This window comes from Haliotis asinina, chromosome 13, assembly GCF_037392515.1.
Source record: "Haliotis asinina isolate JCU_RB_2024 chromosome 13, JCU_Hal_asi_v2, whole genome shotgun sequence".
NCBI lineage: Eukaryota > Metazoa > Mollusca > Gastropoda > Lepetellida > Haliotidae > Haliotis > Haliotis asinina.
Window position 1 is genome coordinate 43043583 of NC_090292.1, and position 25233 is coordinate 43068815.

Here is a 25233-nt window from a genome sequence, read left to right on the forward strand (position 1 = left end):
ATTTGCAATCCCAGGAGGCGAACCCAATGGTCCTTTGCTACATGAATCTATGCATAATCCATTATCCATTATAATTATCCATTATCATCCTAGCACTCCTAGTGATCAGTGGTCTCTAAATATTAGCTGAAGAAGTGAAGGACGTATTACGACGAGCGTTGCCTTTGCACAAGAGCTGTCTTTACACTATTCTTGTAGGCACAAAAGACATGGATTTGCGCAGTTATCGATTCGGCTTAAGGAAAGATCCGGAGTGAACTGAAACGAAAGGGGATTGCAAAATATTCTCTAAAATACACATTTTTCTAAGCCTAAACATATAGAGGTATATAACTGCCTATCTGCTATTGTAAAGTGATTCCTAGGTGCTCACAAGGTAATGCCAAGACTAACAACAGGAAAACGACACATGACCGTGGGTGTGCTGGGGTCCGGTTCTACCCGGCTGGAGGCTGCTCAACATTTTAATTGTCACCGTAACACTATATTAGCATTAGTTCGTCGCTATGGCCAACAAAATGACGTCAGAGAGACGTTCAGGGAGACCATGAGTTACTACCCCATCCGCAACGTCATGGTTCATGTGCGTAATCGGAGTTAGGAGGCAACAACAACAACAACAACAACAACAACAACAACCCGTAACATCCCCAACTGCTGACGAATTCATCCTCAAACCGTCATGAACCGCCTACGAAGGTGCGACTTACGTGCGAGAACAGTTTCTTCTTTTGGATTAGTATATATGCAATTTCAAGGGGTGTTTGCCACGTATTGTTCCTCATCATACTAACACCAAAACAACACTGACATAACACAGGTAAACCTTTAACGTAAGTGGCAAACATTGTGTCAAAAACAAGTGTAAATGTTACAAGATGGGTTCGGTGTGTACCAGCAGATGCCACACCAGAGCCAGTTATCAGAACGAAAGTCTCTGATGTCTTTTATGTCTGTAATTTACGTCATTCTTTGTTACTAAAGGGAAGTAAATGTTACAAGTTGGGTATGTTGTGTACCAGCAGATGCTACTATTCCATGTCGAGTTGGTGCCTGTATTATTATTGATTTGTATTTTTGTGTTATACAGTTGGTACTATTTCATATACATGAGAACATCGTGCATTTTAATACTGGTTACAATAAACTCATTTGTGCTTCAGTTAATGAGTTTGTTTCAGGAGGAACATCTTCATCCGATGAAGTAGAGTCTACATGTCGGTGTTTAAATGTCTTGCCAGAACCAGAAGTATTTTTTGAGACATGTTGTGATATAATATAGTTCAGCATCCCTGCTCCCCACCCGCCATGGAGTGTCAAGGACCATGTCGAACTGTAAGCCGACTATAAACAGGGCTACAGGGATCCTACACTCCAGTAGAAGAGACAGAGGAAACCAAACAGAGAAAATGCAAGGCTGGTTCCGCCCGAGACACTTAGCTGAAGACAAATTGAACCCGGAGGTCAATAATGCCAGATTGGCCCGTGAGCCACCTCCTTCTCGCATAGGCCTCCAGGCAGACTGATTACCAACAGAATACATTCGCTAGAACAGTTCCCATCAATTCACAGAAACACATCATAAATCATCGGAAGTAATACAAAGATATTTGGAATTATAATATTTCCCATGCACAGGGCATTGCGTGACCAGCCAATTGATAGAATTGGGCCGATTCTACCACCCGGCTAGGTGAAGTAAGGGCCAAAGTGGTGTGTTGAGCAAATAGGACCACGTTTCAGGCTCCTACTGTCCTCAACCACCAGGATCCCGATCTCCACCGACACGAGACGCAAACGGGTTGCCCAATTTGGTCGCTCCTTGCGACCAGCAATGGGGTGCTATGGACCTTGCCTACCCGGGTCCACACGGCGGTTAGCGAGCTCTTGGCGTGACCCAGCACCCACCACGAGGAGGTGGCTCGACATGTATGTATGTATGTATGTATGTATGTATGTATATGTGTGTGTGTGTGTGTGTGTGTGTGTGTGTGTGTGTGTGTGTGTGTGTGTGTGTGTGTGTGTGTGTGGATGGATGGATGGATGGATGGATACATGCATGCGCTTGCAGAAGTAGCAGTTGAAGGCAGAATTGATTTGGTGAGTTGGATCATGGGTCAATTCCTCAACGGCTATGCACATCAGAAGTGTTACGGCTCAGCAATGTCTTCATTACGTTTTGGCGATACATGGCGAACATGTCCAAATAAGACGCATCAGTGAGGCAGTAAAGAAGAGACAACATGAAACTGTTTTTTATTACCGTTAGTCGAAGGGTGACACCTAAGATGGTAACATGTTGTAGTGACATCACAGACAAAATAACATCAAGGCATTGTTTTTCTCTCATGTTCATGTTAGCATGCATCAGGCAAGATAGAAAACGATACACGATTTGCTGTGACCCGTCCAAAGACAATCCACGCTCCTAGTTGACGCTCTGTACATTACCTCGGCACTGACTTACTACAGGATGGACAGACGGTTATGAGTGAGTGAGACAGACAAAGACTTCAGACTGTCAGATTTAGTATAATTATGGGATTTATCTAAAGCATTCACAACTTACTTCTATCATCACCTTACCAATCGTTAGGTAGTTTATCATGCCACTGCATGTAGAATTAATGTAGATTACTGAGACTGGGCTCAACAACTTGACGTTCTATCGTTTTATTACACATTTGCCTTAAAACAATTAGACCTTGTCAGAAGAATCGATCAGGTGGTTTATTGGAAATTCCTTAACGGTTGTGCTTTCTTGGCAATGCTAGAAGAAGCACCGGTGTCCCAATGTGAATGTTTTAATTTCTTAGAGTGAGAAATTAATATTGACAACATAAACTTGATTTTCGTGTGAAGAATCACGCATTTACAGTCGAAACTGAAAAAAAGCTGAATAGTTGTGATGGTGTAAAGCAATGATATGGCGATGGTGTCAGTGGTACTAATGGATTATAGTGAGTGAGTGAGTGAGTTAATATTTAACGTCACGTTGGGCAGTTTAGATTTCACTTTGAAAGTTTTGGGACTTACGTATCCTCTCAGGGGGACAATAATTTTACGCTACTTTAACCCCCTTTGAGGGTACAGCCACTAACAATCGCAGTTGACAATTCTTACCACCATGGTTAAAATATCAGCTTTCTATTAACAAAACATATAATTCAAAATTTATGTAATAATTCTATTTCCTTTAAAAATTCAATGATTAAATGATAATTAACATTAAAAAGATCCTTCATTGTTTTGACATGAAAATATTTCTCCCTTGTGATGGCAAAATCAATACAGTCAAGCAAAATATGCTTGACCGTGATTCCTTCATCACAAGGGATACAAAACGGAGGATCCTCACCTTTAAGTGTATTCGTGAGTGTATCTAGTATGACCAACGTGACATCGTCGCATAACAACCTCCTCAAATCTGGACTGACAACCCAAGTAGGTGTATACGGTTTTATTTCATGTAATTTATTAACACCCACTTGGGTGTCCCACTTCTTCTGCATTAGATCACGGATATAAGATCTAATTGTAGCTTTATAGTCTGAGTATGGAATCAGAAGTGGTGTCACAGATTTGTTGAGTGCTGCCTTAGCAGCAAGATCGGCCATTGTGTTGCCAGAAATGCCAACGTGGCTTGGTAACCAACAAAATACGATGTCGCATTGGCCAGTAGCAAGATCATTATATAGCTCCATAATTTCTATTAAAAGTGGATGTTTACATGATAGGTTTTTAATAGCCTGAAGGCAAGAAAGAGAGTCGGAATAGATTATGTACTGTTTATGTCTAGGATGTCTTTGAATATATTTAAGAGCCGTTAATATGGCGTTAGCGTCTGCTGTAAAAATAGAACTATTATCTGGTAATATAGATGATATTGTTCTGGATCCAATGACAGTAGCACAAGCCACTGCGCCACCATCCTTGGACCCATCTGTAAATAAGGATTTATAATTGCTATATTTATGTTGTAATTGGTTATATTCTTGTTTGTATTGTAATTCATTAGTTTCTGATTTTTTAAATGTCGTTAATGTTAAGTCGACTTGTGGCCTAACCAACTGCCAAGGACGAGAAGAAAGAAGACGGGTGGGAGCTATATTTTCCAGCTCAATGCCGGCTGAAGAAAGAAAGGGTTTAATTCTGTGCCCGAGCGGTGGAACAAGAGAAGGTTTTTTGTTATACAAGTCATCGTAGAGAGGATTAAAAACACAGTTACATGCAGGATTAGTTTCGTTAGAGAATAGCTTTGTTATATATTGTAAAGATAATTTTAGACGGCGTTGTGTAAGAGATGGTTCATCGGCTTCAACATATAGCCTGTGAACAGGAGAGGTTCTAAAGGACCCAAGACAAAGTCTTTGACCTTGATGATGAACAGAATCTAATAATTTTAAGTTGCTTTCGCAGGCTCCACCATACACGATGGAGCCATAATCAAGTTTAGAACGGACAAGTGATCGATACAGATGGAGGAGGGTAGTCTGGTCACCTCCCCACTTTGAATTAGACACGACTTTTAATAAATCAAGTGCCTTCAGGCATTTAGTTTTCAGGGATTTGATATGCGGAAGAAAAGTTAAATGCGAGTCGAAAATCAGACCATAGAACCTGGCCTCCTTGACTACTTTGATGGGAGTGCCATTTAAGAACAGTTCAGGGTCCTTATGTGGTTTGTATTTACGACAAAAATGTATGCAACTAGTTTTTGATTTAGAAAATTTAAAGCCGTTTTCAAGACACCACTTATCTATTTTGTTTAAACATAACTGCAGTTGACGTTCAATGGTATGCATATTTTTCCCACGACAAGAAATGTTAAAATCATCCACAAACAGTGATCCATCAATTGAATCATTTAAAACCTTTGATAAACTGTTGATTTTAATACTAAATAATGTGACAGACAAAATACTACCTTGTGGGACACCTTGATCCTGACTGTAATGATCAGACAGGGTAGAACCCACTCTAACTTGAAATTGCCTGTCATTTAAAAAGTTGGCTATAAATTGCGGCAAACGGCCTCGTAATCCAAGGTCATGTAAATCTTTCAAAATCCCATGTTTCCATGTCGTGTCATACGCTTTTTCTAAATCAAAAAAGATTGACACTGCATGTTGCTTATTAATTATGGCATTCTTAACAAACGATTCCAAACGCACTAGATGATCAATAGTACTTCCGTTTTTACGGAAACCACATTGTATATCTGTTATGAGGTTATTGGTTTCCAAGTACCAAACAAGTCGATTATTTATCATGCGTTCCATGGTCTTGCAAACACAGCTAGTTAATGATATGGGCCTATAATTGGAAGGATCGGTATGATCACGCCCTGGTTTGGGGATGGGAACAACTATAGCATCACGCCATGACGAAGGGAAAGTTCCAGTTGTCCAAATGTCATCAAAAATATGTAAGAGTGTCTCCAAACATGATTCCGGTAAGTGTTTCAGGAGTTGATAATGGATGTTATCAGCTCCAGGAGCAGTGTCGTGAGCCTGATCAAAAGCAGTATGGAGCTCATCAATAGAAAATACCTCATTGTAATCTTCCGCATTATCTGAATTGAAATTAACAGATTTCTTTTCTTGCTGTTTTTGGTACTTTTGGAATTTAGGGTCATAATTGGACGAAGAAGAATGTTTTGCTAAAGTTTCACCAAGTTTATTTGCAATTTCGTTTCTACCACTTAACAACTGGTTTCCGTCTTTAAGATGACCCTTCCCTTTGATTTTTTGGATCATATTCCAGACCTTAGATATTGGCGTACGTGAATTAATGTTTGATACATAATTTTGCCAAGATTGGCGTTTACTTTGTTTAAAAGTACGCCGTGTTTTGGCATTTACAATTTTAAATCTATTCAAATTATGCACCATGGGGTGTCTACGGAAATAGTGCTCTGCCTTTTCCCGTTCTTTTCTAGCTTGTTTGCATGTATCGTTAAACCATGGTTTTCGAATATGTGGAATTGAAGAGGACCTTGGTATACACTTGTCAGCAATGAGAGTTACTTCATCAGAGAAACTTTTTATGGTATCAGGAACATTACTGAAATTTTCCGGTGTAAGTTTGTCAACACACAGCGTTTCGTATAAAGACCAGTTTGCCTTTTTAAAATTCCATCTCGATAATGGAGAAACATCAGATGGGGTTACAGGTGTCAGTAGTGTTGGGAAATGGTCACTACCACAGAGGTCATCATGGACTGACCATTCAAATTCGTTTAGTAAGTGTGAATCAGTAATTGGCATGTCAAGGGCTGAATATGTTCCTGTGCCAGGATGTAAGTATGTATTGGAACCATCATTAAAATGCATAAATCGTTATTTGAAATAAAATCCTCCAGCAATTTACCTTTGGCGTTTGTGGTTGAACCACCCCAGAGTGGGCTGTGGGCATTTAGATCACCCATAATAATACAGGGTTTAGGAAGTTCATTGTAGAGGGCTTGTAAATCAGCTAGTTGAAGAGTTGAAGATGGTGGGATATACAGCGAGCATAATGTAAAAGCAACATGCAAAGTAAGTCGCACTGCAACAGCCTGAAGATTAGTTTTGAGCATAACATGGCTGTGAATAACATTCTGTTTAACGAGGATGGAAGATCCTCCATTTGCCCTCACTCCCGGTGGTGAAAAAGTGTGATATGCATTGAATTGACGCAAGTCCAAAATATCAGTTTCTTTTAGGTAAGTCTCCTGTAAACATATAGCTGACGGTGTAAACTCTTGCACTAATAGCTGTAAATCAGTAAAATTGGTCCTCAGTCCCCTGCAATTCCACTGTATTAAGGCTGTATTAGTCATTTAAGGGGCAGTAACTGGTGACAATGCTCTTCCTTTCTTTTTGGGCGAGTGACCACTGGCATTGTCATTAATGTTCACATGGGGGGATACCTCTGTATCCATATCCTCGAGCAACCCATACTTGTTGTACTGTTGCACGGGATTTTTGAGTGCCTTTGACACTCGATCAGTTTGATTTTGCTTTTTAGAAGTTTCATTTTTATGTTTTTCGGCGACTTTCGCAGAGGTAGATACTGATCTTGATTTTGGAACCGGAACTGTGTTTTCTGGATTAGAAACTGGTTTTGGTGTTTCACCATTTGTCCATGTAAGATCTGTTTGACACTCTACAGATGTCGTGCTGACAGTTCTTACTGTTTTAGTGACTGACGCATACGATTTCCCTGCTGTGTTGGCAGAAGTAACTGACTTTGCCTGTTTCATTGCATCCACGTAACTGACTTTCTGCTCACATTTATTTTTTGTACAAGGGACTGATATTTGAATTCAGTACAGTCAGTTGAGGAGGACATATGGTTTCCATCACAGTTAGAGCATTTTAAAGGACGGGTACACGTATTTCCGTCATGATCAATTTCACCACACCTGACACAAGTGATTCTACCTTTGCATGAATTCTGACCATGCCCGAATTTCTGACACTTAAAGCAACGAGTAGGTCGTGGGATGTAGAGGTCTACAGGCATGGAAAAGCAGCCAACTTTGATAGAACTGGGCAGAGTCGTGGTATCAAAAGTCAAGAGATATGTATTAGATGGATACACACGACCATCTTTGCGGTATGTAAATCGTGTGGCGTCAATCACACCTTGACTTCGGAGTTCTGACACAATTTCCTCAATGGATTCATCAGCAAGACTGCGTTCACGGTCTCTTATGATACCCTTGCTGAAGTTAAGTGTCTTGTGTGCCGAGCAGGTTACGGGGATATCTGCTAACTTTGTTGAAGTCATCAAATTTATAGCTTGGGCTTTTCGAGCACATTCTATAAGAAAAGCTCCAAAACGCATTTTTTAAACATTTTTTAACTCACCAGCCTTCCCTTTAAGTCCTTTTTCTAAAAGAAATGGTGAATATGAAGCTAAAGCACGTTCACCTTTAGCTTCCATGACAAGGTATCGAGGCCAAGTATCTCTTTCAGAATAGAGAAGTTTTGTGACAATTTCATCGTCAGAAGAATCTAATTCAGAATCAGATTCTGAAAGTTGCCGTTTTGGTTTTTTTGGATTTTGTTTCCCCATATTGAAATGTTATATGGTTCAGCAAACCTGCTCCCCGCCCACCACGGAGCGCCAACAAGGGCGATGCCATACGTAAGCGGAAATCCAGCAAACTAACACCAAAGGGATACAGGTTTGTTATACTCCAGCGGATCTAGATCAACCAGATTGACCCATGAGCCACCGCCTTCTGGGTATATGCTCGAGGTAAGTATATAGTATCTGAAACTGTGTCAACAGAGACCATTCCACAAGTAAGGTTAAGAGCATAAAAAGTTAAACACAGGGCTCGACGTGACCAGCCGATTGATTGAATCGGGCCCATTCAACCACCCGTCTAGGTGAAGTAAGGGCCAAAGTGGTGTGTTGGGCAACAGGAACACGGTTGCAGGTTCCTATTGCCCTCAACCACCAGGATCCTCTCCTCCACCGACACAGGGCCGCAACCCACGGCCAACAGGTTGGTGGACCAAATATGCCCCCGGGTCCACTACGGGGGTGTCGGCGAGCTCTTGGCATTACCCAGCACTCACCACGAGTAGGTGGCTCGCCACGGGTGCCACTAATGGATTATAACGGTAATTGTTTTCTCATCCGACAATGTTTCAGTTGTAACACATGTCTGTAACCTAGAGGAAGCAGATGTCATGAGCATATTGACAACAATTTCCTATTCGACGACCAGTGTTTCGGCTTATCCGAAACTTCGTTGAATACTTATGCTTAGCTTGAGTGAGTGATTTGATTTCTTTCACGTGGCTTTGGCAATATGTCAGCAGTAAGGTAGGAGGCACATAACATTGATTTCACACAATAACCATTTTGAGAATCGAAGCCGGGTCTAAGAGTAACAACCGCTAGGGCGCTTCACCACCCTGTGCAAATAGTGAGTAGGTGAGTTTGAGTTTATTGTTTCAGTGTCGAGACCAGATTTACTCAGATACGTATCCATAATTACACAAAGTTACTTTCATATACAGTGGAAGCTGTCTAAACCGGCACTCACTGGGACTGAAGAAATAATCCGGTTTAGACAAGTGCTGGATTGTAGAGTTGACGATAAATGTACAAGTCATGGGTGGGGCTGAGAATTTATGTTGGTGCTGACTACCTCCCTGGACAGATGCTGGTACTCAGTTTAACATAACAGTATAACCTGTTTACAACTCAGAACACGGACTCGAGCAATTCTATGCACGATCAGGGCCACTGACGTAACAGAACTTAAGTCTGCGGTTAGATTAAGCTTGGCATCCTTCCATCGCACACTTCTGGCGTAACAGAACTTAAGACTGTGGTTAGCGGAAGCTTGGCATCCTTCCATCGCACACTTCTGGCGTAACAGAACTTAAGACTGTGGTTAGCGGAAGCTTGGCATCCTTCCATCGCACACTTCTGGCGTAACAGAACTTAAGACTGTGGTTAGCGGAAGCTTGGCATCCTTCCATCGCATACTTCTGGCGTAACAGAACTTAAGACTGTGGTTAGAGGAAGCTTGGCATCCTTCCATCGCACAGTTCTGGCGTAACAGAACTTAAGACTGTGGTTAGAGGAAGCTTGGCATCCTTCCATCGCACACTTTTGGCGTAACAGAACTTAAGACTGTGGTTAGCGGAAGCTTGGCATCCTTCCATCGCACACTTCTGGCGTAACAGAACTTAAGACTGTGGGTAGAGGAAACTTGGCATCCTTCCATCGCACAGTTCTGGCGTAACGGAACTTAAGACGGTGGTTAGAGGAAGCTTGGCATCCTTCCATCGCACAGTTCCCTTTCAATCGATCATTCACAACACCTGATCCTAAGTAGGTCTCCACGGGATGGCACAGAACAGAGATTATTTATTTTGATATCCCGTAATCATTTAATTTGATCTATGTTCTCTGTTCTACGACGGAATTATTGCAAGCACAAATACGTTTGAACCATCCGGATTTTTTTAAGAGGGAGCGAAAAGTGATTGTAAAACTAAAGAAAAATTGAAATTGTCGCCAGATATAGCGATTGATCACAATAAGAAGAACGCTAACGAGGCACAGTCGGAATACCTGATGTAAAAGAAATAAATGTAGCATCACACTACCAAGGTGTTGTCACTGGACAAGTCAAATTGAACATGAATATTACTAATTACAACAGTCTGAATGAACAGAAAATGCCCAAAGGAGTTTCTTCCTCAGTTTGTTGTTTAACCCCGCAGTCGCAACATTCTAGTACACGGGGGCTTTTTAAAAAATAATCGAGTATGGACCAATTAATCTAGTGACGTTTTCATCAGCATCATGGCTATTGTTCTAAGCAACCCATGCCAACTGATTACACATTTGTCTTTCGGGTTGTTTTTGTCCTTCTTTCTTGCAATATGCTAGTACATTTTGTTTTTATATTACTTAATAATCGAGCATGGACCAACTAATCTAGTGACATTTCATCAGCATCATGAATATTGTTCTATGCAATACATGCCAATTGATTACACATTTGACTTTTGGGCTGTTCCTTTCCTTCTTTCTTCTCAACACTCCAATGCTGGTAAGTATTTGTGCTGTGTGATGAGGGTCAGCAAATAAACGCATCTGGGCCAGGGAATTCAGTGGTCAACATCATATACACATACCAACGTATGACCTTTGGATTAAGTCGTTAGAAAATGCATACTACACTGCATAATCTTCTGTCTTGGATAAAACAACTGTGCAGTTGACAGTGAATAGTTTCTGCTTCTTGGGCGAAGACTAACATAAGCTGGTCTTGAACGTGCAGCTATCAGGCGCAGACTATCATAAGCTGGCGTTGAACGTGCAACTATCGGGCGAAGACAAACATAAGCTGATCTTGAACGTGCAGCTATCGGGCAAAGACAAACATAAGCTGATCTTGAACGTGAAGCTTTTAGGCGAAGACTAAAACAACGTTAAGCCACTAGAGAAAGTTGAATCCATTCGTTTGGAGTCTTTTATTAGTATAAACGCTTAAACAACTGCCCGTTTATTAAACAACTGAAATTTTACTTATTTTGATCATCTTCATCATGCTTAATAATTACAGTCGTATTCAGCAAACATACATTCGTTGCGTAATCCATTTAACCACCATCGCTACGGTGGGTAATTAAATAAACTCTGCTGAGGCAATGCAATCGCAGCGTATATTTAAATAACTACCTGGTAAGGGGTATTGACCTTTACTAATTTGTGTTGTTGTGTGCAGGAATACAATAGTTCCATCAATGAGAAAAGGTACTTGATTGTATTCTTTTTATATATCAAAGGAAATCTTTTCTCCTTGTTTCCCTTAAACGTTCATCAGTCACAACATATATCACGTAAGTCACATTCATCGATGTTTTCTTAATTTGCTCGTAAATCAGTATCAGCTGCTGGTGATGTATTGTTATTATTGGCAAACTCTTTGCTTGCAAGTTTTTCGTCGCTGTAGATGTTGAAGGAAGATGTGGATGTTTACAGTAAGTCAACTTGTGGCATGTACAGCTTGAACCAGATGCCATATTGAAACTATCAGTTTTAACTAAAGACTTGACAAACACTAATACATTAACCATCGGTTGAACATAGGGACACGGGTGAGAGAAAGTCATGCCCCGACATACAGAAAGCACATTATTGATGTATACAGTGTTTTTTTGTCCATTGCATTGCAGATCATATTGACTGGAAAGCATTAAATAATAGCGAGTCTTTGTGCTGTTAGGGGACCTTAAGATGTTAGTGTGAGTGAACTGGGTGCTACCAAATATTCGAATTCGAAAATTTAGGAATATTCTGGCTATATGACGGCAGAGGACACAAGAAATGGGCTTCACATAATTTGCCCATGTGTGGAAACGGTTTTCCAACTTTACAACTTGCATATGTCACTCGTCAGTTACTTTTACAATCCGATTCAATCCAGCTCAAATATCACTAGGAACATCAGTTACTGCTACTCGCTGGCGAACAGGAAACACTAAACCATCTGTACCTTCTTGTGTAAAGAGAGTTAGGACATTGCTGACGATTTCCCTACATTAAGATGTCAATCGGCGACCTTGTCTCTGCTGTTTGCCCACGTTGACAATCAACTGACAAAGGTTCACCCCTTCACAATAATACACTCATCGATCACGCAATGCATTAGTATTCAAGCTGAACAGGCTGTACACAATTTTTCCTTTGCGGTCCTTTCGCCATCTGTTGACTTGCAATGTTGGAAATAATATTGGGAGTTTGTGAACATGATCATGTCGGCCTTGAGATCAACCCAGTCAGGCGCAGGTATTGATTTTGCTGAAACTGGAATAATCTGAAAGTGAACCTAAAGAAAAAGTTCAGAAAAATATTGATATTGGACGCATTCCATGTGCCATCGAGAGATAAGGGTTTAGAAAGGATGTATATTCGTTGAGGCCGTGTGTAAAGTAAATTTCAAGATGTTTTAAAAGTGGAATTTTGAAAATGCCTTCGATTTTATTCATAAAAGCACAACAGTGCCACCTGCTCTAAACTGCAAGAACCAGTGCGTTGTGAATATAGACCATTAATGCAAAGGAATATCCTGTGTTATTATCCTAATTTTTCAGGTGTCCCCCCCACCGTCATATTGTTGGAAAATGTGGTGTAAAACCAACCTCACTCACACACTGTTATCGTGTTATCGTAGGGAAACAGACCTAGTTTCTGTAAAGGTCAAACTAGTTATGAAAATTGAATGTTGTTCAACTGGACATCAGGGATGCTACGTGATGTTCCTGTAAAGTATAATCACGTTCTAATAGTAGCAGCAAGGGACGCTAAGACGTCAAATAACCCCCATTCAAGTTTGTATTACTTCCCGAAATATGTTTTAAATGAATATGCTGTATTGAACTACAAACACATACACAATCCCTGACTCTCAAGCTTATACAAAAGGCATGAACGCATATGTGATATAATATCTTCTCAGCAGGAACAGGCAATGGCGTCAAGAAGACAAACCGTACCTGAAATATATAATACACCGTGATCTGTAGAACATGGCCATATTTACTCACATCAACGTGCACGTTATGCCGATATTACAAGACTTACACATCCCACAATTGAAGCATAAAACAAAAAATGCGACACAAAGAACATTTCCCCGCCTCCTTAAATATTGTCCTTTCGAATCTATGCATTGACGAGCAAGGTCCTTCAAGTACACCGATTCCATCTACCTCTAATTATCCCATGTACTGTAGTTTAATGAGTTTCCGAAGGTCAGCAAGTAAATAAATCCTGCAATCTGCTCCTAATAGTCAGATGCACCCTTGTGTCACTGGCTGGCATCAATGACAGGCTGACTGAGAGGGACCTGTCAGATTACAACTGTTTTTTGTCTTTCAAAAAAGTTAGTCACAAGTGAGTTCATTGTAACACAGCACTTGGAGCACTCTGGTGTGAATTAATGAGGCAGCGATGAACACAATGCCAACGAAGAAGAGTCAGTTCCCTAATTAAATTCTTACTTCCATTGACATCACGCTGACCTAAAATCGTGTTGATGAGGCATTGACAAGACACCAGAAGGGACATGATTCGTCTTGTTTCGTATTTGTTTGAACATTCTTAGAGACGTGTGAAAATGTCTCCAACACAGCATTTCAAACTATGTGAAGTAGGAACTTGGTTCTCATACTCTATGAACTGTTTGATCACGAACGTCCATTCAAAGATGTGTGAACGAAATAGACGGCTAACTGGCAACCGATATGAGGGTTTGGATCGCTCATAGCAGGACTAAACTACACTGAATAGAACCACAAGTAGACAACTGGAATAGAATCAGTATTGGTCAATTAGGTAAAACTTAGAAATTGACACTCAGAACATATTAACACATCGACTACTTGCAATTTGTAGAATCAATGGGAACAACATTGGTTGGATAAGTCTTTAGCAGGATGCTAGAATTGGGAGGGAAATGTGGCTGAATGAATTGGTGAGTAAGTCAGTCAGTGAGTCAAGGAATGGATTTCACTATTACATGATCAGGAAGTCTCACTGAGTGAGTGAGCGGGTTTAACACCGCTTTTAGAACTATTTAAGCAATATCACAGCCAGGGACGGAGAGTGAGTGTATTGTGACCCTAAGACCAGAAAATGAGTACAATGTGTGAAGCCCACTTCTACCGTGGTATTACTGGAATATTGATAAAAGGTGCTTAAACCCATACTTAAACCCATGCTTAAACCAATACCTAAGCCCAAACTCACCGACATCTGGATTTGCAAGATTACTGCGAATCCATACTGTCGCTAAACAACATTCATTCAGACACAACCGACCCGTGACGATCCGGGATAAAATAGGCCCCCAGCAACCCATGCTTACCACAAAAGGTGACTATGCTTGTCGTAAGAGGTGACTAACGAGATCGGATGCTCAGGCTTGCTGACTTGGCTGACACATGCTATCGGTTTCCAAATGTCGATGGTTATGCTGTTGATAACTGGATTGTCTGGTCCACACGCGATTATTTACAGACCGCCGACTTACAGCTGGAATATTGCTGAGTGTGGCGTAACACTAAACTCACTCACTCCAACCCAACCGGTTCTCATCTTTTTCAGCTTAGTTTAATCTGTGGAGGGTATAAAATTTATATTGTAACGTCATGTCGCATCACTCAACCCAGAATCGAACCATCGACCTTTCCATCTCCCCCAACAGACCCATTATCTATTACATTGTGCACCATGGTATGGCGTTCTATTGAATGACAGGAACATAGGTCAAACAGTGTGCCAAATTCGTTTATTTAATGCATTTAACTCGAAAATTCAACTGATCAACTCGAAATAAGTGCACATATACATCTGCATAGGCAAATTAAATAGGATTTAGTTAATCCCTCGAAAAGAAGCACACAAGTACACTTCTGTAACAAATAGTTGGTAAAAATATTGACACACAAATTGCAAAACTGTTATCAAAACACATACGTAAAGCTCAGTTCCCCTTAGAAATGGCAATTGTTGAAATGATAGAAAGTCATTCATTGATATTTCTTCATGTGCACAGCTTGGGAAGAACGAAGGCGACAAACTGCTGCTCTGGTATTTCCCTTTGCTCACTGCTTTTGAGAACTACACGTGGACTGAAAAAAATCATTAGGTTAGCTGGCTCATTTGGGCAATTTCTTTACGGTTGTGCATGTCGGTATCAGTTTCTTAGCAATAGTAGAAAGTGCACTAAAAACATCACTAACACATTCAGGGATTGAAGTTGAGTTTGACATCATATGTTCCAAAATAATTTCTTTTTTCTGTCATGACTTGAACCATATTCTATTTCATTTTATGTTTTTACATTTTGTTTCTGTTTTAAAACTACAATCATCAGAGTACCTATAGTGCAAAATGGTGCAGCTTGGTAGCTATGTCTTTCCTACAATGTTTATCGCATGGATGATTGATTTATTTATTCATATTTACAGAACCGTGCACTCCAAGCACATTTCCAGATGAACAATCAGCTTCAACCACACATGCTAACAACTACTCTGGCAGTGATACATTGACAGACCGATTCCGCATATAGTTGAGTTTCATATGTTTGGCCACATGTCTTTTACTCCAGAATAAAGCCGGCTCTTCATTGTTAGATATCGCAATAACTTCACCATTGGCAAGAACAAAGTTGACGTAATTCCTAGAGACAGTTGTACGCCAATCCATTCGAACATCAAAGCACTTGATTCCCAGTATGTGCCTTAGGAATGGTACTGATCCATGGCCATCTAGATGATGTCGCATTGAACCCTGGCGAACTGCCTGCGCCCTCATTACGTTTAGATCCAAATAGTTATCTGGTAACTGTTAAGTACTTACTCTCCAGCTCAGCAAATAAATGAATGCATCGAAAGTCAGATTACCCTACAACACTATGCTCATAGTCTACAGAGTGCACGTACCCGTGAAGATCCGGGGTACAATAGGCCTTCAGCAACCCATGCTTGCCATAAAAGGCGAGTAAGAGGCGACTAACGGGATCGGGTGGTCAGGCTTGCTGGCTTGGTTGGTATATGTCATCGGTTCCGAATTACGCAGATCGATGCCCATGTTGTTGATCACTGGATTGTCTGGTCCAGACTCAATTATTTACAGACCGCCGCCATATAGCTGGAATATTTCTGAGTGTGGGAAAGAACAGAAAAGTACCTGATTACACCTCGTACTCATGGTGAAACCGAACTCGACATTTATGGTTTTGCAGACTTATTTTGAACTACCTAACTATGTCACTATGACTAAGAGAATTAATTTTCATTGGCTGACCCAGGATCTTATATTACCTTGGATGCAATTTTAAAAAAATATAGTAAAGATGAAAATTCATGTTGCAGAGAATTAAGTGCCGTCCACCACTTTTAGACATATTCCAACAATCACACTGGGAAACAGCAGAAAAGCACCTGATTATTCGTGGTAGCCATGGGGAAACCGAACTCGACATTTGTGGTAATGACCGACCTATTTTGAATATCACTACCTTAATGTTCCTAGGACTAAGATAATTAGTTTTCATTGGAAGACCTTGGATCTTATATTACCTTGGATGCAAAATAGGAAAGAAAAAAAATAAAGCTGAAATTTCATGTTGCAGGGAATCAGTTGCAATCATTATGACATATAGTGGTTTATGTTCTGTAAATAGGCACTTCCTTGACTGGCCCAAATTCCTGGTTAAGCAACCACCGTTCAGAAAGAAATATAGAGCTATCCTTTGAGTTGAATAATGAAACAGACATCCAGAGTTCCCATGATTGGAATCAATGTCCAGTTTGTTGTTACGGTTACTAGGAAACGGCACAATATACATAAAAATAAAGGACACCAGATAAATTAGAGTGTAAGCCTCATATTGGTCAAAGATTACAAGACCATTTTAGGATATTGATTGGTAAAATAAGACTATCCACTTTTGTATCTTTTTTCAATATGTAGTTATAGAAACAGGAACAATTAAACCATGAACAGGTCTCATTATCATAGCATAAAGGTCAGGATGTTTGGGGGTTATGGTTTGGCAAATAACCATTGATCGTATAACTCCTTCACATGGCAAACAATACAAGCATAGCTTTGTATATATTCTTTAGGCATGGTATTCATTCATTCACAGATGTGTTAAGCAATTTTGTCTTTTCAAATTTGTTCCAATCGGAAATGGCCGGATGATCCTGGGAACAGACGGACTTGCTCTGACCATGAAGAGACATCGCATTTCCGTGGTACCGTAGAAATGCCGATGTCATTGAAAGCTGACGATGAAAAATGTTTCCCATCTTTCTGGACAGATACTAACAAACAAATACAAACACTTAACACACGTTTCTACTCGGACATTAAGATATTAAGACATGGTGATATTAACAGCTAGGGTATGCCTGTGCGTTGCGACTTGACAATCTGGTTCATGACGAAATGAAGAAAGGTTTTCTGTTATGGCAGACTGAGCCACATCCAGTACACAAGGAGATGGCTGACACCCCACTGAAGCACAGTCCAGTTGGTTTCATGGCTTCCCATATATATATTCTTGTCTGTATTGACCTAACTGGTTAGACCTTCTTGTTGGCATTCGACAGTATTTATTCCAGTGGAGGTCGAATATCAGGATGATTTGAATTGCATCAAAGCAACAGTGAGACACAGTGTGACTCCATGTCATTAAACAGGGAGCATGGTGGGCGAGCTGGCTAAGGCACCAGCCTAGTGATCTAGCGAGGTTTCGGTTTCGGCATCGAGCCCACCTGTGACCGGGTGTAAAAACTTTGGAGTCAGCTTTGTGTGCAGACTCTTTCAGTGTTATCACAACCCCTAGTGTACAGTACACAACCCTGTGCACTTAAAAGAACCCACGAATCCGTTGGTATATGGCCAGATGGTGGCCACAGGAATACGTGCATACACCTAGTGGCGGGTACAGCAACGTGCAGTAAACTTTGATAAAGTGCTGTGACTATGTGTCCCAGTCCACCCAGCTGTCATTTGGGTACCTCGTTAGGATGAGAGAGTCACAATAAACTCGGTGCGCCTAGTGGCAGCAAGAGTTGTATACTCCCCAGGGAGATGTGCTGTTGAGATTGACATCCAGTGGTTGAGGGAAAAATACCAGCGCCTTCAGCATGTACTAATGCGTGGATATGTGCGCTATATAAATATCCTATCTAATCTAATCTAATACCAATTTACATTTTAAACGATTGCACACGACTCTTCCACAACAGCTCTTAAGCCTCTGGATGCCGAGGTTGTTTTGTTTCAGGTGCACATTTTCATAAGGTTTTAAAAGTGAACGTTGTTCGAAAATTTTGCACCAGTGGTCCTGACTCTGCTTGCAGACATTACACAGATATGGAATATTTAGTTTCCTATCCGCTGGTACAAACATGTCTGCGACTATCTCAGGGGTTTGACAAACAGACACCGCCAAATGTTGTCCATTTTGTTAAACAACAGTAAATTTTCGTGCACCGATAAAAGAGCTTTGCTGCGAATTTTGTTTCAAATTGTCATCTTTACGAAAGGTGTGAGCGAAGAAAAAGTGTATTTTCGAAAACATCCCAACCGTTCCTTGGTTCATCGGCGACGTTTCAGAATTATGATTATATGAAAACTTGATGTCAGTGATCATTAATATGCTATTTTTTAATGATTAATGATCGGTTTACAACAAGACGGTTTTACATTAACCTCATATGATTGTAATATGACTGTGAATGTTGCAGTAGTTGTCTAACGTCACAAGCTTCAGAGGCAAGTATTGAATAAGAGATGGGGACAATGCACCAACTTACGGAACAGAACACATTGTAGCACATGATTGCATTTATGAAACTGTCTTTCATACGATAAAAATTATTACATTGTATATGATACATTTTCTGGAATTTCCAAAACAGTATGCTATGAATTCTGGAATTTCTTAAAGAGAACGCACCAGTTCAGGAAAATGCCACGTAATAGGATGAGGGGCGGTATGATAATTACTTTGACTTGGAAGAACAAAAAGACCTTCCCTTTGCCATCATCGGGGATGGTTCTGTTTACCTGTTACTAAATCCATAACATCATCATTCATGGACTTACTCTAATGAATATGACATGACAGATATTGGCGATGTTTAAAATCATCTCTTACAATTAAAGGTCACATGGAACGTAAAATACAACTTTGCAGATTCTGATACCTTTCGGTAGGCACTTACCGAAACAAATCATCAAAAATGCCAATTCAACCTATAAAGTTGAAAAAAACGCGATGAAAAAACCCCCAGCGAAATGGGAGTTCAAACAATTCACTAAATTTCCCCCAGCGCTGGGGGAAAAAGTGGTTTCAACAGCTGTGCTGCCATAACACATGCGCAGAGAATGGGTTCGCGGAGCTTACGGTATGCATGCTCGGAGTATGAGGTCGTGAGCAGAAGTCTAATCTTGGCTGTTTACACAAACAAGTAAATAATCTACTCGTTACATAAAAATAACAACTGGTTGATTGTGGTAAGCAGCCTCTATCACAGAGAAAGCTCAATGTCTGGTTCATTGACACCTATATGTCTGCCTGCCTGTCTTTTAAAGACAATATGCAACACACAGCTTCAATCATTGACCACATGCAATTTGAACTTAACACTTATCAGGCTATACGCCATAAACAAAATAAATTGATTTATGACTCGTGCATCCCAGTCCTGTTTCTGCCACATTATGTAATTAGGCAGGTGTGATACTTGTACACATGACATGTTTTTATGTCTGTGGGTTGCAAACAAACTGCATCCATTTTTCTCGGGTGACTGGATCTGACGGAAACTGGTGCAAACTCTTGTAAGTTTCAAGTCATGCTTTGCACTTGGACGAATGAAAGTTTCCAGCCACGCAGAAGTTCACCGTCACCACTGAGATGACTTTTGATTGGATCGAACGCAAATTCAGAGAACATGTATTTACAAAACCCAACATTCATCTATATACATTCTTTATCGATAACAGCTTCTTCTAGAGTATATGATTTTGTTTGACAACTGTATATGAACCCATACTGAAACGACGCATCAAGTACAATATTAGAAGTTGATATCCATAACAAATCTTACTTTCTCATGACTCGCCATAATTCTAAAATGCCCAATGGCATTAAACAGATCATCTTTCTGCACACGCAATGAACCCTCAGCGTGTCAGCAAATGAACCAGCCAATCGGAAGCCGTCATTACACTGGCGTGGATACCCACCCGCTATGACTGGCTTCGGTCTCCCGAAGGCTTCGTGTCGAGGGAAGTAAGCCGAAGTACGAAACATCGCACTTTTGAATCGCTACTGTACACTTATAATTTTGTTTATTTCTCTTTTCACATATATCATGAATAAGTGAAAGTTGTGTTTTAATTATGTTTGATTTTTGGTTGGATGTGACCTTTAACGGATTAATTAATTATTGTCATATGCATGGTAAAGAATGTGACATGTCACAACTGTTGTGTAACTTACTCCGTTCAGGAAAAAACAGGGTCTCTTACCTACAGGAGCACAACATCTATCACAGATATTTCTTATACAAATGTAGCATTTCTTACAAGAGATACTGAACATAGGCAGTGGTGCAATTGATCACCTGCCTCTACTAGAGACGTTTCTTGTAGATGTATTTATGGTTGCTGAACCTGCCTTGACGAAAGCGAAGCAATTACGAATCGTTCGTGTATTTGCCTCTCAGTTGTTGCACTTTACCAAATAAAAATTCTTGATTCTACCACGTATAAATGCTTTATTCTAAGAGTGTATGTGGACCCATGGCCTATACAGATACAACATGTTTGCAGACATATTTGACGTTGCTGTTCAGCATCATAAATGAGCATTGCTAAATTTCTGATGGCAGAAGTATTGTTTGGGGACATCAACATATTGTCAACAAGGGTATGCATAAAACCTCCGCGGGAATGCATTTAGTGCGCAAAGAATGCAGTTTCCGTAAATTCAATGTAAATCGATTCAACTAAGATTGATTAATATCCCACAGGTGTCAAAAGTCCATAGGAAATATTCGAAGCGTAAGTAGTTTTGAACGTAAATTGATAGATAATTATTATTTTCTGATGACAATCGGAAGGGTTTCAAACAATCCAAGAATATTATGTGTTACTCGACTAATTATGTTCCGGTTTACGATCACCTGTCGTATCAGTCTCTATTAACAATAGTCTTAGCGAGGCTATTAATTTGAATAAAGTCAACGTTTTGCAGTTCATTGTCTTATTACTCAGAAGTAGATAATCAAGGTGAAACCTCGTTCAATTAGACAATGTTCATAGATATTAACATTTGTGTGGACATATCAATGTGCAACAGGAGTTGTTCCCTGGTCTGCATGTTCCTGTTCCCTGGTCTGCACGTTCCTGTTCCCTGGTCTGCATGTTCCTGTTCCCTGGTCTGCATGTTCCTGTTCCCATAATGTTTCTTAAACTACTGTGACATCTTTGTCCCTAAGGAAGGGGCACGTAATCACAGACAGTGAAAGGTAAGCTGGCATCTGACAAAGAAAATACTGTTTGGAATATATATACAACACGATCTCATAGAAACCGAAATAAATCGTGAATGGACCTCTTGAGTAACAAATGAATCCAGCTGACTGATTTGATTCAATGGCAGTGCTTTGTGCTTTGGTTAGGGAAACAGGCTCAGGTCCTCTATCTCCCTCACTTGGAACACTTGTAACGTGAGATCAGTAGGGGTCTAGGTGGAATGCGCTGATATCGTGGGGTAAACTGTATGAAGACTCGTCAATTTATTTCTTATTGGAATATAACATATAATATAAACCGATGGATGTCTGATGGATGGAAGACTGACGTGGAGAGGGATAAATGAAAAATAATTGAAATCTAGGTTATGCTGAATCCGTTTGTATGATTTATTAACCTAACCAAAATATATGTGACTACTTTGCCGGGGACCACATAAACTGTTAAAATTGATTTTTTGAAGTTCTGATGACAATATCTAATCACCAAAAGGACAAAACGCAAAATAATCTGACTATGCACTAACCATTATTGCAGAACATTCTGGGTTGTTTCTCGTTTTCGGCATTGCTTGTTTGGCAACATGTATGACAACATTTCGTCTCACCAAATAGAAACTAAAACCATCCAGTCGATGGCACAATATTTATATTCACCACAGCAACGGGAGTTATCAGTCAATAGTTGTGGAGTCTCAACCAAACATTGGAAAAGGAGACGATACGTTAAACTGAAATTAATTGTTCTCTCACGACAAGGCTTCAAATAGCGTGTTAGACAAGCTGGAATTAGTAACAATTGCATACGGCTCTTGCACAATATCTCCTGATTAGGTTTATACTATTCAATGTCTTCAAGAAACTTTGAAGCCATTCAGGGCCAATTTCATGTCTTCTGTTATAGTATTTACATGATTCCCTGGTTTGTTCCAGATGAAAGACTAACCTTCCTTTGCAAGGGTATGTAATGGCTTCAAACAAAATCCCTCCAAAGAATGGTATCGCCGCTGTATAAGAAGTCATGAACACATCTGGGTTGCCGCACATGTGCAATGGAGTTCCTGTAATTACATACAAATATGATTTCCCTAATCAATCCGTTTTGAATTTGACACAAGACAGGTGATTGTAAAAATTGTTTTCGTCAAGATATTGCTGTGGTATTGCTGATGATACGTTACTCACCCACCCATGTCAGTCCGTATTATTTCTAGTGGCACGTGAATATTTACGATTCAGGACAGTGTTTAATGCTTCGAAAAGAGACACATGCACCACTTTTATTGACATATGGTAAACACAAACATGCACCACTTTTATTGACATATGGTAAACACAAACATGCACCACTTTTATTGACATATGGTAAACACAAATATGCACCACTTTTATTGACATATGGTAAACACAAATATGCACCACTTCAGCTGATAAAACGGTTATCAAATAACGAATGTACAGCTACGTTCCTCTGGAAAATGACAATTATTGCGTCGATAAAAATCAGTTCATTTCAAATTCTTCTTGTGCACAGATGGTGAAGAACGAGACAAACTGTTGTTCTTATGTTTTACTTTTCCAGCTTCTTTTCAGAGAACTAGACGATGGCAGAAGAATCAATTTGATTAGCTGGCTCACTGGACAATTCCTTTACCGTTGTGAACGTCAGTTGCGGGTTCTTAGCAATAGACAGGGAACATTAAAAAGCTCAGGAAAACTTTTCGAAAATGTTGGGGTACATATTTATTGTACGAATACGGATGTTAAATACGGTGTAATTTTGTGGCATAAAATTATTGCTGGAGGAACTGTAATAAAGTCTTATATTCAAAGGAAAACTCTGCACTCCAACACACTTCAAGGTTTCGAACAACACAGAAATCAGTTAGATCCGAACTCCATGCGATGAGCATATGTGCGATCGGACCTCTGCTACTTCCCAATGTGGGCTGATCCTAATTGTTGGATTCAGCTGTACCCTTGGCGTAAACAAACGTGATTGTAATAGTCATAGACAGTCGGACGCCAAGCCATTCTACTATTTAAAGTATTGTTCCCAAATAGGCGTCTGAGGAATGGTATACGTACTTAGCTGTTGTCGTCTATTTTGATATCCCCGTGAACCATGGTCAGGAACGTATTGCCCCGCTTATCACCCTTAAATATGACTGCACCAGGAAGGGACTATATCATGATCAGAAATGAAGCAGCCTGGGGTCTAGGAATTCATCTGAACGAAGCAAACGATCTGCTTTACTTCGATAAGCAGTATATCAGGTGGTTTGGGCATTGATGCGCCATTGTCCCTGGCTCGCAAGCAGCCAAAATACATCTCAAGAGGCGTCCTGAGTTTATTATTGAACTCCTGCACATTGTTGCGAGAGTGTATTTCCTGTAAATTTTAGTATCGATTAAGTGATAGTTATTATTTGGGTCACAAGTTTTGAGTGATAATTTGTAGGGGTCACATTTCATATCATAAATTTGCAGTGCTATTGGTATTTTATCGGCAGGCCCTTAAGGTAGTTCTCCAGAGTTACCTCCCTTTGATAATGTTTTGAGGAGAGAATTCTACGTTAATAGCGATAGTCGTACGTTCTCGAACATTCAGGAATCGGTGACTGTATGTAAAGGATGGTTGTCGGGTGGACGGGGACAGACGATTAACTTGAGTACATTAAACTGCCTTCGTCAACGGTTGACGTACATAACCCTTGCCTGACCACTCGCATTGTTACATTCTGCATAACCAAGGCTTTGGCGAGTTGACATTGTATTTGTGACCCATTACGTTACATTTGACTCAGTTGTATTGTACATGAAACCTCTCTTGTGAATTTTGTATCGTGGTCTTGTTTACTGAATACAACTTCTTTATCGTGAATCAATGTATCTTGCTCTTTGGACAATGTATAGTATTGAATATTTTAGACTTCACAGCGTTATAGTTTGCTGGTTCTGAGAAGATTTCTTACACCTTTTGTCGCGGCAGTATTTAATTATAACAACATGTCCAGGCGAGGCCCAACATCGACAGCTTACTGTTATCTCTAGCACCTATCCATGCTTTAAATGTATTCCCAAAACATAGCTTATGTAATTCTGGATTTTCAAATTGTTTCCTGGCGGCACCGCTGATTCGACGACGTTTAAAGTTGATGAAGAAAACGTCTCAGCTCTTCCTAACGGAAATTATAAATCGCTTACAAACAAACTTTTCCCACGCGTCTCCATTTGAACGACCTGTAGCTGATGGAGTAATGTTGAAACATCCGGGTTACCACATTCTACCTAAGGTCTGCAGGGACATAAAGCACTAACTTTTGCCGAAGATGTCAGACCCTGGCAATTTGATCTCACGTGGCAATAAATAGACTTTCTGTTAGCGTTGCAGACTGAGCCATATCCGCTATGTGTTAGTCGGTTACATTGCTGCCGCTCAAAGAGAATGCTCTCAATTTACACATTAAAAAGGATGCCGTCTACCCATCGAAACACCACCCACACTACTGTTGACTACATTCCCAACTAGCCTTTCCTCTTCATATTGACCTAATTTGGTCGTCCTTGTTGGTTTCCTTGGTAGAGTTCTTGTTGAATGTGTAAATCGACTGTATTCAGGCTAAAATACGTGAAC

At 40.2% G+C, this 25233-nt stretch overlaps 1 protein-coding gene across 1 annotated transcript; it reads right to left on the minus strand.

The window, feature by feature from the left end:
• Positions 1–6823: 6823 nt before the first annotated feature.
• Positions 6824–7776, minus strand: LOC137259559 (uncharacterized). Its single transcript, XM_067797186.1, has 2 exons — positions 7446–7776; positions 6824–7296 (listed from the first exon to the last, which is right to left on the minus strand). Exons 1-2 carry the CDS (start codon positions 7774–7776, stop codon positions 6824–6826), a joined length of 804 nt encoding a protein of 267 aa, XP_067653287.1.
• Between the last annotated feature and the right edge of the window lie 17457 nt (positions 7777–25233).

Coding starts and splice junctions, on each gene's coding strand:
- LOC137259559 (XM_067797186.1), bottom strand. CDS start 7,776: ATGACTTCAACAAAGTTAGCAGATATCCCCGTAACCTGCTCGGCACAC. Junction 7,297..7,445: donor GTGTCAGAAATTCGGGCATG/GTCAGAATTCAT, acceptor TTCAAATATCAG/TCCCTTGTACAAAAAATAAA.